The sequence below is a fragment of the Apus apus genome, chromosome 2 (assembly GCF_020740795.1).
Source record: "Apus apus isolate bApuApu2 chromosome 2, bApuApu2.pri.cur, whole genome shotgun sequence".
Lineage (NCBI taxonomy): Eukaryota > Metazoa > Chordata > Aves > Apodiformes > Apodidae > Apus > Apus apus.
The window spans coordinates 57,104,735-57,118,313 of record NC_067283.1 but is presented as its reverse complement, the minus strand read 5'-3'; the positions used below and the strand labels follow the sequence as shown (position 1 = coordinate 57,118,313).

The window sequence follows — 13,579 nt, the reverse complement described above, 5'->3', positions numbered from 1 at the left end:
AGCAGGAGTAAACAACTCCATTACACAGCCCTACATCAAAGGTGACCTTCACAGCTCATAGATTTCAGTCGTCCTTCCTTGCTCATCCCATTGCCCATGCCCATCTCACCTATTGCTCTCCTCCTGCCTTTGGCTCTGTGAAGAGTTCCCATGACAAGTAAACTATAGAAACTCAGAGCATGAAGAAAAAAATACAAAGTGATATTAAAAATGCTGTATCTTTTTATGCCGCCAGGGTAAATTTTGTATCGAAAGTTGCTATATACATCTCTCTATATATTTTATTAATACATCTAATTTTTTTCCTGCTTCTCCAAGCTGAACACAGAGAAAGAAGGAAAATCAGCCCTGCTCATGCTTTTCTAGGCATTTGGGAGCAGATTCTGAGGGAGGACTGTTTAACATTAAACTCTGTTAGAGGTTACTTGAAGTCTCACTGGCTTCAGTTTAAGTGTAGAACTGAGAATGTAGCTGAAGTAATTTTTAATATTGAACACCTCCAATTAAAAAAAAACCCCAATCCACACTTAGCCAACCACAAAATATTTAAACTATGTATTTAAACATGTTGTTTGTAAAAGGTAATTTTTGTTCTAGTACGCTAAATGGGGTCAATCACTACTCCCTGAATTAGTGATGCCTCAACTTTAGTGTCAGATGGCTACAAGTATATCCCTGAAAATGAACCATTTTTCTGCCTTTGTGGAAATAGGAGTCTGCAGTCACATAATTACTAATTTTTTTTTACATGTTACAGGATATTACAAGAAGTACACTCCATAACACATCTGAAACTACTCCTGTACTCAGCACTGGAGAGGCCACACCTTGAGTAGTGTGTGCAGTTCTGGTCTCCTCACTACAAGAAAAATGTCGAGTTGCATGTCCAGAGAAGAGGTGAAAGGTCTGGAGAATAAACCCTATGAGGAGAGGCTGAGGGAACTGGGATTGTTTAGTTTGAAGAAGAGGAGGCTGAGGGGAGACCTCATTGCTCTCTACAACTGCCTGAAAGGAGGTTGTAGTGAGGTGGGAGTTGGCCTCTTCTCCCAAGTGAGTAATGACAGGGTGAGAGGAAATGTCCTGAAGCTGCGCCAGGGGAGGTTTAGACTGGATATTAGAAATAATTTCTTTACCAAAAGAGTGGTTGGACACTGGAACAGGCTGCCCAGGGAGGTGGTGGAGTCACCAACCCTGGAAGCGTTTAAAAGAAATATAGGTGCGGTACTTAAGGATATGATTTAAGCACTGAACGGGTAGATTAGATTATGGTTGGTGGATTTAGGTTATGGTTGGACTTGATGATCTTCAAGGTCCTTTCCAACCAGGATGATTCTGTGATTCTGTGATAAAGAAATATATACTAGAACAGATGTGCAGCTTAGAGGAAAAATAAGGGTTTTTCACTTTAAAAATGTCATCTTCTTCTCTCTGTCACCAATAATGCAAATATTTGGAACATGAAAGACTGCACATTGGATTAAAATCCACTAATTTCTTTAATCCTTTGCAGCTTTCTTGGCTGAGGGGGATAGAAGGGAAACAAAACCATTATAAAACCTTCATAAATGGAAAAATAAGTCTTCAAACTCATTAGTGCTATTTGGACCAATTATTTAAACTACGTTTTATTAGGCATGTTCTGTTACACCAAAAACACTCAGAAGGATTGCACTTCTTTCATAAGAATTTTTCACCAAGACTCATGTTTTTACTGACAGCTTCTGGTAAGTCCTGCAGAGAGAGAGTGACATTCACAGAGATGATGGGAAACACACAACCTGTGTTTTTAAAATTTTGGTGTGAAGACTCTCCAGTCATGTCTTTTTATTCCAATGTGAAATGAGTATAAATTAAAAAATCCTCTGAAGTGATGGCTTACTAGAAACATTGTCCTCTGAACAGCCTTTCTGTATGCAAATGACTGGAACAGTGTGGGAAAGTAAGTGGTGATTTTAGAAGACGGAGCTGTTTGATGTTTCTATCAAAAAAAGAATGAATTTTGGTGTGAACAATGGAAATGTCAACAATGAACAATGGCAGCACTGGGGGAAAATTCACTGAACACTTTCTAGTCAATGAACTGGGACAATACAAATTCTTAACACTAGACACAAAAGTCGACAACCCAATAAGTCAAGATAGTTGTTTCTGAATCAGCTGAGTTATTAGTCCTTTAATTTCCTTCTGCAGGCCAACTTTGCTGTCCATACTTGTGAGGAGAGGAGGAAATGGAGTTTTATGAATGGCTTGCTCTGAGAGAGAAGTACAATATTCTTTCCTCTAGTCTTAAAAAAGTCCTAGCAGAGGGACAGACAAATTTGGGCCTTATTAAGAGACCCATCCTTGCAGTTCAAACTCCTCCAAATCAGTCCTAGATTAAATAAGAAACAGGGACAACATTCCTGCACTGGCTGTTGGGATGGGGTTAGGTGATTCTCCCCTCTTCTCCCTTTGTATGGTCATTTCCCAATAGTAAGTTTTACATGTTCTTTTGCACACAAGCAGGTAATTATACAAAGTAGCAGGAAGGCAGGACCTAAACTTTTTTTAAATTTAGTAACTGGTACTTATATACTACAGTATATACTACTACTTCCTTACTTTAAAAGGAGTGCAGACATTTAGGATCACTTTTGGATTGTGTTTATGTGCAGTTTGAAATTAGCAAGTTCTGTCTCGGTAGTATCATGAACATTTGCTATGCCAAATTTTCAATTGATTTACAGCACATTAGAGCAGCCCCATCCATCAAAGATCTGAACTCATCTGTCTTTTAATTCCTGGTGGTAAGGTCTGTCTGACACTGGTCTCACTATGACTCCAGACAAGTGTATTAGTCGTGCTGGCCTAGGCTATCACTTTCATGAAAATTTTATGCACAGTGCTTATATTTCACCTGCTAAGGAAGAAAAACAAATACTTCCTTTTATAATTAATGTAGAATATGAAATGCTTCAGTGCTCTCAAAGGAACAGTAGAGTTAAGTGCTGATCAAAGGCTAACTGTATATAGCTAATCACTGCTAATGGACCCACAGGGAATTCTTGAAAGAAACATAAAACCAAAAAGTGAAAAAGCCAACACAATGAACAAGAATACCATACAAGCCTGTTAATTTAAGACAGGTACAAAAAGGAGAAAAAAAAAGAGATGGACTCTATTAACTGAGGTCATGGGAAGAAAGGGCTTCTCATAGCCAGAATATGAACAGCAAGATCAGGTTCTGCACTTTTAACATTCATCCACTTACAAAAAAAAGAAAGGTTTGGATTGTGGATGAAAAATGTGTCAGACTGGAGAGTTTAAATCTAAAATAAACTTTAGTAGCTGTAATGACCTGACCGTAGTCTAGAATAACCTCTTGCACAGGAAGTGAAGTGCTTTTCAGCCCAAGAAAAGGAAAAAAAAAAAGCCGTTACTTGAGGTGCTCAGTCATCGAAATGCTTCCTTCTCTACTCCATTTTTTTCCTTATTTATGCCATCCCTATGTTCATAGTTAAAGTTAGTACTTGTGGAAAAACTATAGTTTTTGCAGGGGATGGAAAACACTCTCTCTTTAACATTCCCACCTTCTTGTCTTGACTTCAGTAACAGAATTAACATTCAAATCACTGCTTATGAAATAGCAACAATGCTGGCCTCTCAATGAATGCCAGAAGAATTTACAAGCTTGGCAGTCTGTCAGCTGTCTGATACACTAGACAGTGTCAGACATTTCACATTGAAATTACATATTCTTAAAGATGAGAGAAAGCTATGCATAATTGTATGAAGGAATTAGATGAGACTGAGGGAGGCATTTTTATTCCAAATCAATAAGAGAGATTTACATTAACTCAAGCACTATAATTAAGCCCTTTAAGGATGGAACACTGATTGTGCCAAATTTCAGACAGATGCTCTTCCTAGTTAGCTGCTTAATAGGGAGGAGAAAAATGGAATCTCTTGCATCTCAGTGTTTACCACTTACCCTCTTGTATGCAAGAAACACTTGGTGCTAAAAACAGAATAAGGAGCTTCTGCTACACTTAATCCCCGACAGTCTGAAAAAACATGCTACCTTGCTGTTTGAAAACAATTCCAGTGAAGGACATCAGCTTCCAAGTTGGGACAATTGGGGATGAAAGCTGGTCACTGTAAGCAGAGGAAGCTTGGTCACAGACATGCACCAAAATCTGGCAGTGGAAGAATCTATTGGCCCACAGAGCAGGCTGCAAGTGCATCTTCTGTCTCTTGTATAGGAAACATAAATAATAAACTAGCTTACTGGCAGACAAAGAGCCTTCCAATGTTTACATGCTACGTTAATTAAAAAAAAAAAAATCGCCACCATGAGAAATCAATAATTTCAAAGATAGAATCCAGCATAATTCTCTGACTGCAGTACAGGTAACTAACCCTGTTTGCTATGCTTGAAAAAGGGGCATCACTGTATTCCAGCAATTTCTTTAACATCTATTTCTAATTTTGCTAACACCAAATTTAACTGCATCACGAACAAAAGTAGTGCACCTCTTCCATCTCTCCTGCTCAACTCACTTGCCCCTTGCAGGACGCCCAGATAAGTGACCCTGCTCCCCTGCTGTCCCTTAGAGGAGAGAATGAATGCTGCGTCAGATGTTACCATTGATTTTAATTCTCCTGCTGTTGGATTCACTGATGTGTACAGAACTCTTTCAAAGTCTGCAGCCAATGCCTATGGCCAGAAGACCCTTTTGTTCTCATGTTTGTAACCTAAGATCATTCTCAGGGTGGCATCACCATGCTCCAGCAAGTAATGCCTTTGATGCTTCCTTCCCACTGTGCTACCATGTGTAACAAGCCCTTGACAAGGGCAAGAGCTATTTCCTGTCTCCTGTCTCGGCAGCCACATCCATACCAGTGCAAATCTGACTCAGGTGCTGCTGATGTGCCTCTGAGATGGAAGTACCAGTGGTCAGAGGGTGGGATGGCAACACAATCGATGGCGTCTGAATTGGGAAAGTGACTTTCAGCACTGTCACCAGTAACACGAGTGACACTTCCTCTTACTCCAGAAATGGACTGTTATCTTTCACTTGACAAAGACAATTAGCTGGCCAATAATGTGAGCGTGGATCGTATGGCCAGCATTCAGCCCTCCCACTCCCTTCTCTTGCCATCACTTGCTAAAGGAAGAGGAATGAAATTGTAACAAAAAGGGATTTAATTCTGCAGGCAGTCATTTTGATCTTGATGACGGTGTCATGTCTTCATACCATGTTTTTGCCACACATGCTCAATGTAGATTTCAAAGTAAGCTGTTGATTCTTGAAAGGGCTTTCACCTTCCACAAAATAAAGAGCTTTCAGGGTTTAAATACACGCAGTCAAAAAAAGAGTCACACCACTTGAAAGAAGACTGCAGAGGCAGCGTTTAACCCTGCTCCATTTAATTCCTAATATATTGAAGCCATGGATTTAAGTATATGGATTTAACTAAGTCCTGTGTTAAATACTCTAGCTGCCATTCCATTCATACTCCGAACAAACGCATCCTGCAGCTACAGGCATGGCAGCTCTGAGGTGCTAAGGCACGGTTTGTCAGCTGTGGTATGTCCCTTGCCTCTCCTGCTTTACTAAATTCAAAATGGGTAATTTGGCAAGCTGGAGCACATTTTACCTAAAATGAAGAGGCACATACATATACTAGCTTTCTTTTATCTTTTTTGTATAAATAAGAAAAGTTTGGAAGTGAAACTTAATTAGTAAACTGCAGAACCTTTATCTTAGATAAAAACACCCACAAAATGAGCAATCTCACCCCAATAATATGCATATTCTAAGTACAAGGCATTTTAGGTGTGGGAGTTTATTATAAAAATAGTAACCTGTTTGGGCTTTTGTTAGCTTCTCTACAATGAGCAAGGTGTCAGTTATCAGTGACAAACATCTTAGCTAATTTGAACTGAGAGATATTAAAAAAACTGTTTGTGATTAGCTTTGCTTTTGCATATGCTACAGTAATAAATATTAAAATACATGCTAATATAATTAAACGCATGCAGTTATAAATCTTGATTTGAAATATATGCCAGAGAGGTAATTCACTGGGTTTAGAAAACATATAAAGGTAGGACATGTAATTTTTAAATAAAATGGTCACTGAGCAGGCTCTTTTTCCTTCCTTTTTAGACTCCTTTTGATTTAACCAAGGCAAATTGCATTTTCTGACATGAGCTGAGAAAATACAAAGGGGAGGAAAACACAGGAAGGGAATTATATTGATGATCTGTTGGCTTTTATTATCAAATTTTTTTTAATTAAATCACCAGAAAGTCACATTCTAGAAAAAAATTACTTGTTGAATTCCTGTACTTCATCACCACCAAGAAAGGATTGTCATACCAACAAGAGAGGACTATGCATTGTAAGAATACTTTTAAGCTGAATAAGAAAATGGTTTAAGATAATGCCCCACCCAGTAGCATGGCAAAAGACCAGCCAGGTGGTGGGAAGGAAGGGAAGTGGCATTTTTACAATGACAAATAAATTTTAAAATAACTGTAAATAATACTGTAAATATGAAAGATGGGTGAATTCAAGTCTAACTAAAAGTGCAAGAAAATGAATCAAGAAAGCTGTATGGCCCGTTTGTCTGGAAAGAAAATCAACAGGGTTTCTTATTGATAAATCCCTGAGCTTGTCTCTAAGGAAGGATCAACTACAAGTGACTAATGTGTGTCTTCATGATCTTCCCTTTAGCCTGTTAGGGCATTCAAATTCTTTTGCTGCAGGAGGCCTACCTGCAGTAACTACATAGAAGAGTTTAAAGGCAAACATTTAATGTAGGTCACCTGTCAGGCAGGACCTGCTTAACATCTAGTAATTATCTGCAAGGTCTGATCTAGCACTGTAATTTAGAGGTGAAAGGATCATTACATTTCTGTTCTGGTCTGTCTGTCTTATTTAGACAATTATCTTTAATCCCCTCCTGCAACATTTTTCAGTTCTCAAAAAAAGCTGTCAGATAGATGCCTCTCCAAGCACATCAGACAAAGACTAATCAGTATCTAAATCATTATGGACCCAGTTTTTTCTCCAGAATTTTGATTTTATACCGCTGCAAATCCATCAACTTTGCCAGGACAGGTTCTAATTTACACTACTACAAGTGAAATCAGAATGAGGACAAAAATACAATGTACACCTGACCCCATACATCTAAACTGAACAGATATTTTTTTTTTTAAGTATTTACCTGACAACCAAGAAGCAAAATCGAAAAAAACCCTGAAAAATTAGGCACAATGTACACTTTGAAGACTGTCAGTCACAAAGCAGGATGAGATTGCTGGGTTCAGCAAACTGTTTTGGCTTTCCAGCATTTTCAGAGATGAATGCAATCATGACTAATGGGATTTCCCATTAAATGTGGCCACAGGAAAGCAGACACTTCAGAAAACAAATCAGCACTTTACATAAATATATTTATGCCTAAAATTAGATTTACTTTCTTTGTATGAAGCTTACTACAATATACATACTTACGTGGAATACAGCACAAGAAATGCTACTGTACCTTATTTAGCTGTACTTTAAAAGCTTTTGCTGTCTACATACCCAATGCTACAGTGACAGTGTTATCACAGCAGCTAGGTCAAAACTCAACATTCAAACAGTGTAAATCTTATGGAAAAGAAAAATAAAGCAGATTTTTTTAAAAAGGCAGGAAAAATATCCTGTAACTGCATTTAGAAGTGGCAAATCTCTGTCATTCTAGCTTTGCATTTCCTACTGTGATTACAGTCCTACAGTTATCTTGCAATCACATCTAGTTTGGTTTGTTTTTCTTTACAGAGGGGGGACACTCTTCTTCTCTGAACTGCTCTGCTGAGCTAACGTGGCATGCACCACAGCTTACCTGAGTCTAAATGCCACGGGTCGGTAGCGGCGGACATTGGTGGGATGGTGAGTGGAGATGCTCCACAGTTGGATTCCACCAGTTCTCCTTGGATGTGGACGTGAGAGGAGGCGTTGGTAGGTCTCAGAGCTGCTTTGAGTGGAGCAATCTGGTTGAACTGTACTCTTGATAGGCAGCCAGTGAATCCTGGGGTGTTGTATTTATATATATCTTGGTCAATCTTCCCAATTTCTGTGGGAAATCAAGGAGGAAGAAAACCAAAAGATTAATCAAGACAATTAACTGCTTTGGAAAGTTCGGTTGGTCTGAACACTCTACTCCCAGAGCTCAGATCCCAAGTTTCTCTTTCTCAGGAGACTGGGAATGTGTCAGACCCTGCCAGGTTTCTTTACATTTCATTACAGATGGAAACCTTCAGGCCTTGATGTGACTTGGTTTCCTGCTATGCTATCATTAAAATGAAGGCGTGAAGGAGTCATCAGAGAACAAAAGGCCAGGGAAGAAAATATTTTCCCCAAGAAGAGGCGGCAAAAGAGAAGGCAGAGGAACAGATATTGCCAGGATCTCTTCTCCCAGCTGAAGCTGTTGCTGCAAGAGATACCCTTTCCTTCACTCTGGCCTGGTGCCTTCCAGTCCCTCTTGGCGGGCAGGAACCATTCGTGTTCACTCATGTTCCCCTCCTGTCTCCTCACCAGGCCAAGCATCCTTCCACCAGGAGACCATGAATCCTTTTGGCACAAACCCATCCACCCCTGCTGCAGGCTGAGGAGCAGAGTGCTCCTCAGGCCGAAGCTCCAAGGCCTCTGCAACCGAGCCTGGGTTGGCTGAGAGCCTGCCACAAGTTGGCCATTTTACACCTTGCCACCATGGGCTGATAGGCCAGCTGGCAGCTGGCACAAGCAGGAGCATGGGGCTCTGCCCTTGGTCTCTAAAACAGCCGCCATCCCTCAAAGGCACCTCCCTCCCTTCTACAACACTAGTTAAAATGATGCCAAAGTGGTATCCATAAAACATAGCACATGCCCTTGCTACCCAGAAACCTGCAGGCTGCTCACAGCTGTTTTAATTCTGCCAGGACCTGTTGTGACAGCCTGAGTCACAACCAAAATAAACCCAGAGCGCTCTGTCAGCTGGCTGAACCAGAAGGGGTATTAACATTTCAAAGCCTCACTGCAGTGTCTAATATAATATTCACATGGCAGTGAGGAATTTGGCTTCCTTCCTTCTATGGCAGCACAACATAAATGAAAATGACAATATGGCAGCATCACGTTTGTGCTGTACCAAAGACTGGTGCTCCAGAGAGACACTGAAATGCTTCAAATGCCTTTTCCTGGGTCAGCAGGAAGAGGAGTTAAGGTCAGGCCCTTGAAACCAGTGGAAAAAAAAATCCCACTAACACTGATCCAAGCAAAGCAAGATGGTAACCCAGGGACAGAGAACAGGGAGCAGCCCCAGGTTGTTCAGAGGCAAGTTTTTCAGACAGGAACAAGGATCATAGAATCATAGAATCATAGAATCCTAGGGGTTGGAAGGGACCTTGAAAGATCATCTAGTCCAACCCCCCCTGCCAGAGCAGGGTCACCTAGAGCACATCACACAAGAACGCATCCAGGTGGGTTTTGAATGTCTCCAGTGAAGGAGACTCCACAACCTCCCTGGGCAGCCTGTTCCAGTGCTCTGTCACTCTCACAGTAAAAAAATTTTTTCGCATATTCACCTTGAACCTCCTATGCTCCAATTTCCACCCATTACCCCTTGTCCTATCACTGGTCATCACTGAGAAAAGCCTAACTCCATCTCCCTGACACTCACCCTTTACGTATTTGTAAACATTAATGAGGTCACCCCTCAGTCTCCTTTTCTCCAAGCTAAAGAGACCCAGCTCCCTCAGCCTCTCCTCATAAGGGAGATGTTCTACTCCCTTAATCATCTTTGTAGCTCTGCGCTGGACTCTCTCAAGCAGTTCCCTGTCCTTCTTGAACTGAGGGGCCCAGAACTGGACACAATACTCCAGATGCGGCCTCACCAAGGCAGAATAAAGAGGTAGGAGAACCTCTCTTGACCTCCTAACCACACCCTTTCTAATGCACCCCAGGATGCCGTTGGCCTTCTTGGCCACAAGGGCACATTGCTGGCTCATGGTCATCCTCCTGTCTACCAGGATTCCCAGGTCCCTTTCTCCTACACTGCTCTCCAGCAGGTCAGCCCCCAACCTGTACTGGTGCATGGTGTTTTTCTTCCCCAAATGCAGAACTCTACACTTGCCCTTGTTGAACTTCATCATGTTTCTCCCCGCCCAACTCTCCAGCCTGTCTAAGTCCCTCTGAATGGCAGCACAGCCTTCTGGTGTGTCAGCCCCTCCTCCCAGCTTGGTGTCATCAGCAAACGTGCTGAGGGTACATTCTATACCCTCATCCAGGTCGTTGATGAAGATGTTGAACAACACCGGTCCCAGTACCGACCCCTGAGGGACTCCACTGGTCACACACCTCCAGCCAGATTCTGCCCCATTGACTACAACTCTCTGACTCCTTCCTTTCAACCAGTTCTTGATCCATCTCACTACGTGATCTCCAAACCCATACGTGATCAACTTATGTACAAGGATGCTGTGGGAGACAGTGTCAAATGCTTTACTGAAATCAAGATAGACCACATCCACCGCTCTACCATCATCTATCCACCTAGTAATTTCCTCATAGAAGGCTATGAGGTTAGTCAAACATGATTTACCCTTGATAAAACCATGCTGACTGCTCCTGATGACCCCCATATCCTTGATATGCCTGGAGATAGTGACAAGAACAAGTTGTTCCATCACCTTTCCAGGGATGGAGGTGAGGCTGACCGGTCTATAGTTACCTGGGTCCTCCTTCTTGCCCTTCTTGTAGACTGGTGTGACATTTGCTACCCTCCAGTCCTCAGGCACCTCTCCTGTTACCCATGACTTACCGAAGATGATGGAGAGTGGCCTAGCAATGACCTCCACCAGCTCCCTCAGCACCCTTGGGTGCATTCCATCTGGACCCATCGATTTATGGATGTCCAGATTACTCAACTGATCCCTAACCCAATCCTCATCTACCGTGGCAAACTCCTCCTCTATCTTGACTTCTTCTGGGGCTATATGAATCTGGGGCTCATGGGGAAAGCCTGCAGGCGTAAAGACAGAGGCAAAGAAGGCGTTCAGCACCTCTGCCTTCTTTATATCCTCTGTCACCAGGGCTCCCAGGATGAGAGCTTGAAAAATGGTGCTTCTGGAAAAAAATTGTGTCTATAAATCACAAGATAGTGTCACAAAAAAAAAGAAAGAGGGTTCTTCTGAGAGGTGTGAGGAGAAAGAGGGGAAGAGTTTTATAATAAGAGTTTGGAGAAGAACTGGGAAACAAAGGACATCTGGGTTTGAGACTTGCTACCAAAAAAATCAAATTAGAGTTATCAGAAAATACAAACCTTTCGGATGAATCTATGTTCAGTTCTAACCAAACTAGCAACAATTATATGAGGTCTAGCTGCTGACCAGGCTTCCTAAAAACTATCATGATTACATATGCCAGTGCTTTTCCTAAAAGTATTGAGAGTTTCCAGGCTACAAACCAGACAAGCAGTTTCAGGTATGCTTTATTTTTTGAGTTTACACATGAAACATGAAGTAGGGGAAAACCAGTGGAAACTGGATAAATACTGAGTATGATTAAAACAGCTTTTTGGTTTTCACACAGAATTAAACCATAACTTTTCTGTCATTGCAACCATATTCAAAATATAAACATACAACATTCAAGTCCCACCCTCCACCTAGCACGAAGACAAAAAAGGAAGATGCTTCATCTGAAAATTACTTGCATTAGATCTTTAAGTAAGCCACTGTACAAGAAGGGACTTGTTCTACTCCCCTCACCTTCCTTTTTCCTTTGTTTGAGAATGTTTTTTTCTTTGCAAGTGCGTATCCAGCCTGTATCAACATTACAGCCATATTTGACAAGTTGTGACAAGCTGTCACCTGTGGCAAAATGGATACATGCTCTGGACTCAGCTAGAGACTAGCTTTAATATATTAAAATAATTTTATTTGTCACGTGGGTCTTTCATCAAACTCTCCTTTAAGAAAACAGCTTGACCAAACAGCATCATCTCCTTCAAAAATATGATAGTAAGTAAAAAAACTCACACATGCACACACACTTTCCATACTTAGTAGAAAAGCTGAACAAAAGCCAGAGTTTATGCATTTCAACACTTCTTGTAAACCACAGCACTCAGACAAGGCTCCTATCTCACCACCATATTCACTGTCTTTTACTTGAATAAAATATTAATGCTATATTCAGTGAATAGCTGCAATTCTGATTAATTCTTATAATCTAAGGAACAATTAGAAGACTGTATTTCTCTTCAAACACAGTAACTACTGTCAATAACAGTTGCAGTGGTTTAATGATTACCTTTTATTCATTTTTTAATACATTGTGTGGAACTTCACGCAACAATGCTAATAGCCTCCTACTCACAATCCTGAATGACAAGAACAAAAATCCTTGAATATGATGGTGCTACTTTAGCAGCTTCAGCATCAGCACTATTTTTCTCTAACTCTGTGAGTGACAGATACCTAAATCCTGAAAAAAATGAAAACAGCAACAACAACAAAAATCCTTACCATGGCACCTTGCTGAAGATCTGTGTTTTTAACATTCCATAAATCATGGTTGTGTGAGTCATCTCATACAATTTCACACCAGTTTGCATCACATTAGTGCTAGAACAGGATGGATCAACTTTTCTAACTGAACACACCTTCCCATGTGTGTCCCACAGGGCTCAGCACACTGATATTGTCTGAAGTTAGGCCATTATACTTTGTCTGCCTGTGTATTTGAACCTGCCATAAACCCATCCCTGGAGAGTGTAATGATTATATAACAAAATACGCCTTTGTTGTCATGACTAAAATTTAATTTTTGTCCCTATAACAAAGAAGGGAGAACAAGAAGATGACAGCTACATGCTTTAAAATAAAGGGAGATGCACTTTGCATTGTCCTAATTTTCAGCATATAAGCTAGTGTTAAGTATTACAATATATAGTATTACCATTACCTAAAAAGCAACATTAGTATGTTCTTGTTCTCTTCAGGGGTTTCAGCTTCCCAGGACAAGGGGACAGAGCATATCCTCAGCAGGTTCACTGATGACATCAAACTGAGAAGGGTGGCTGACATTCCAGAGGGCTGTGTGACCTGGACAGGCTGGAGATCTGGGCAGAGAAGAACCTAATGAGGCTCAACAAGGGCAAGTGTAGGGTCCTGCACCTGAGGAGGAAGAACCCCATGCACCAGTTTAGGTTAGGGATGGACCTGCTGGAAAGCAGTTCTGAGGAGAAGGATCTGGGAGTTTTGGTAGACAGTAAATTATCCATGAGCCAGCAATGTGCCCTTGCTGCCAAGAAGACAAATAGAATCCTGGGGTGCATAAGGAAGAGTGTGGCCAGTAGGTCAAGAGAGGTCATTCTCCCCCTCTTTTCTGCCCTATTGAGGCCCCATCTGTTGTACTGTGTTCAGTTCTGGGCTCCACAGTTCAAGAGAGACAGGGAACTACTCGAGAGCCCAGCAGAGGGCAACAAAGATGACTGGGGGATTGGAGCATCTCCCTTATGAGGAACAGCTGAGAGAGCTGGGACTCTTTAGCCTGGAGAA

The 13,579-nt window shown here is 41.3% G+C and overlaps 1 protein-coding gene across 1 annotated transcript in view; it reads right to left on the bottom strand.

Annotated features, from left to right (window-relative positions):
• The window catches only part of CNTNAP2 (contactin associated protein 2), a 1,111,126-nt gene that overhangs the window by 7,876 nt on the left and 1,089,671 nt on the right, over window positions 1–13,579 (bottom strand). Inside the window, exon 22 of the mRNA XM_051611595.1 lies at window positions 7,882–8,112. Within this exon, the coding sequence (XP_051467555.1) occupies window positions 7,882–8,112 (231 nt within the window). The remainder of the gene's footprint in view (window positions 1–7,881; window positions 8,113–13,579) is intronic.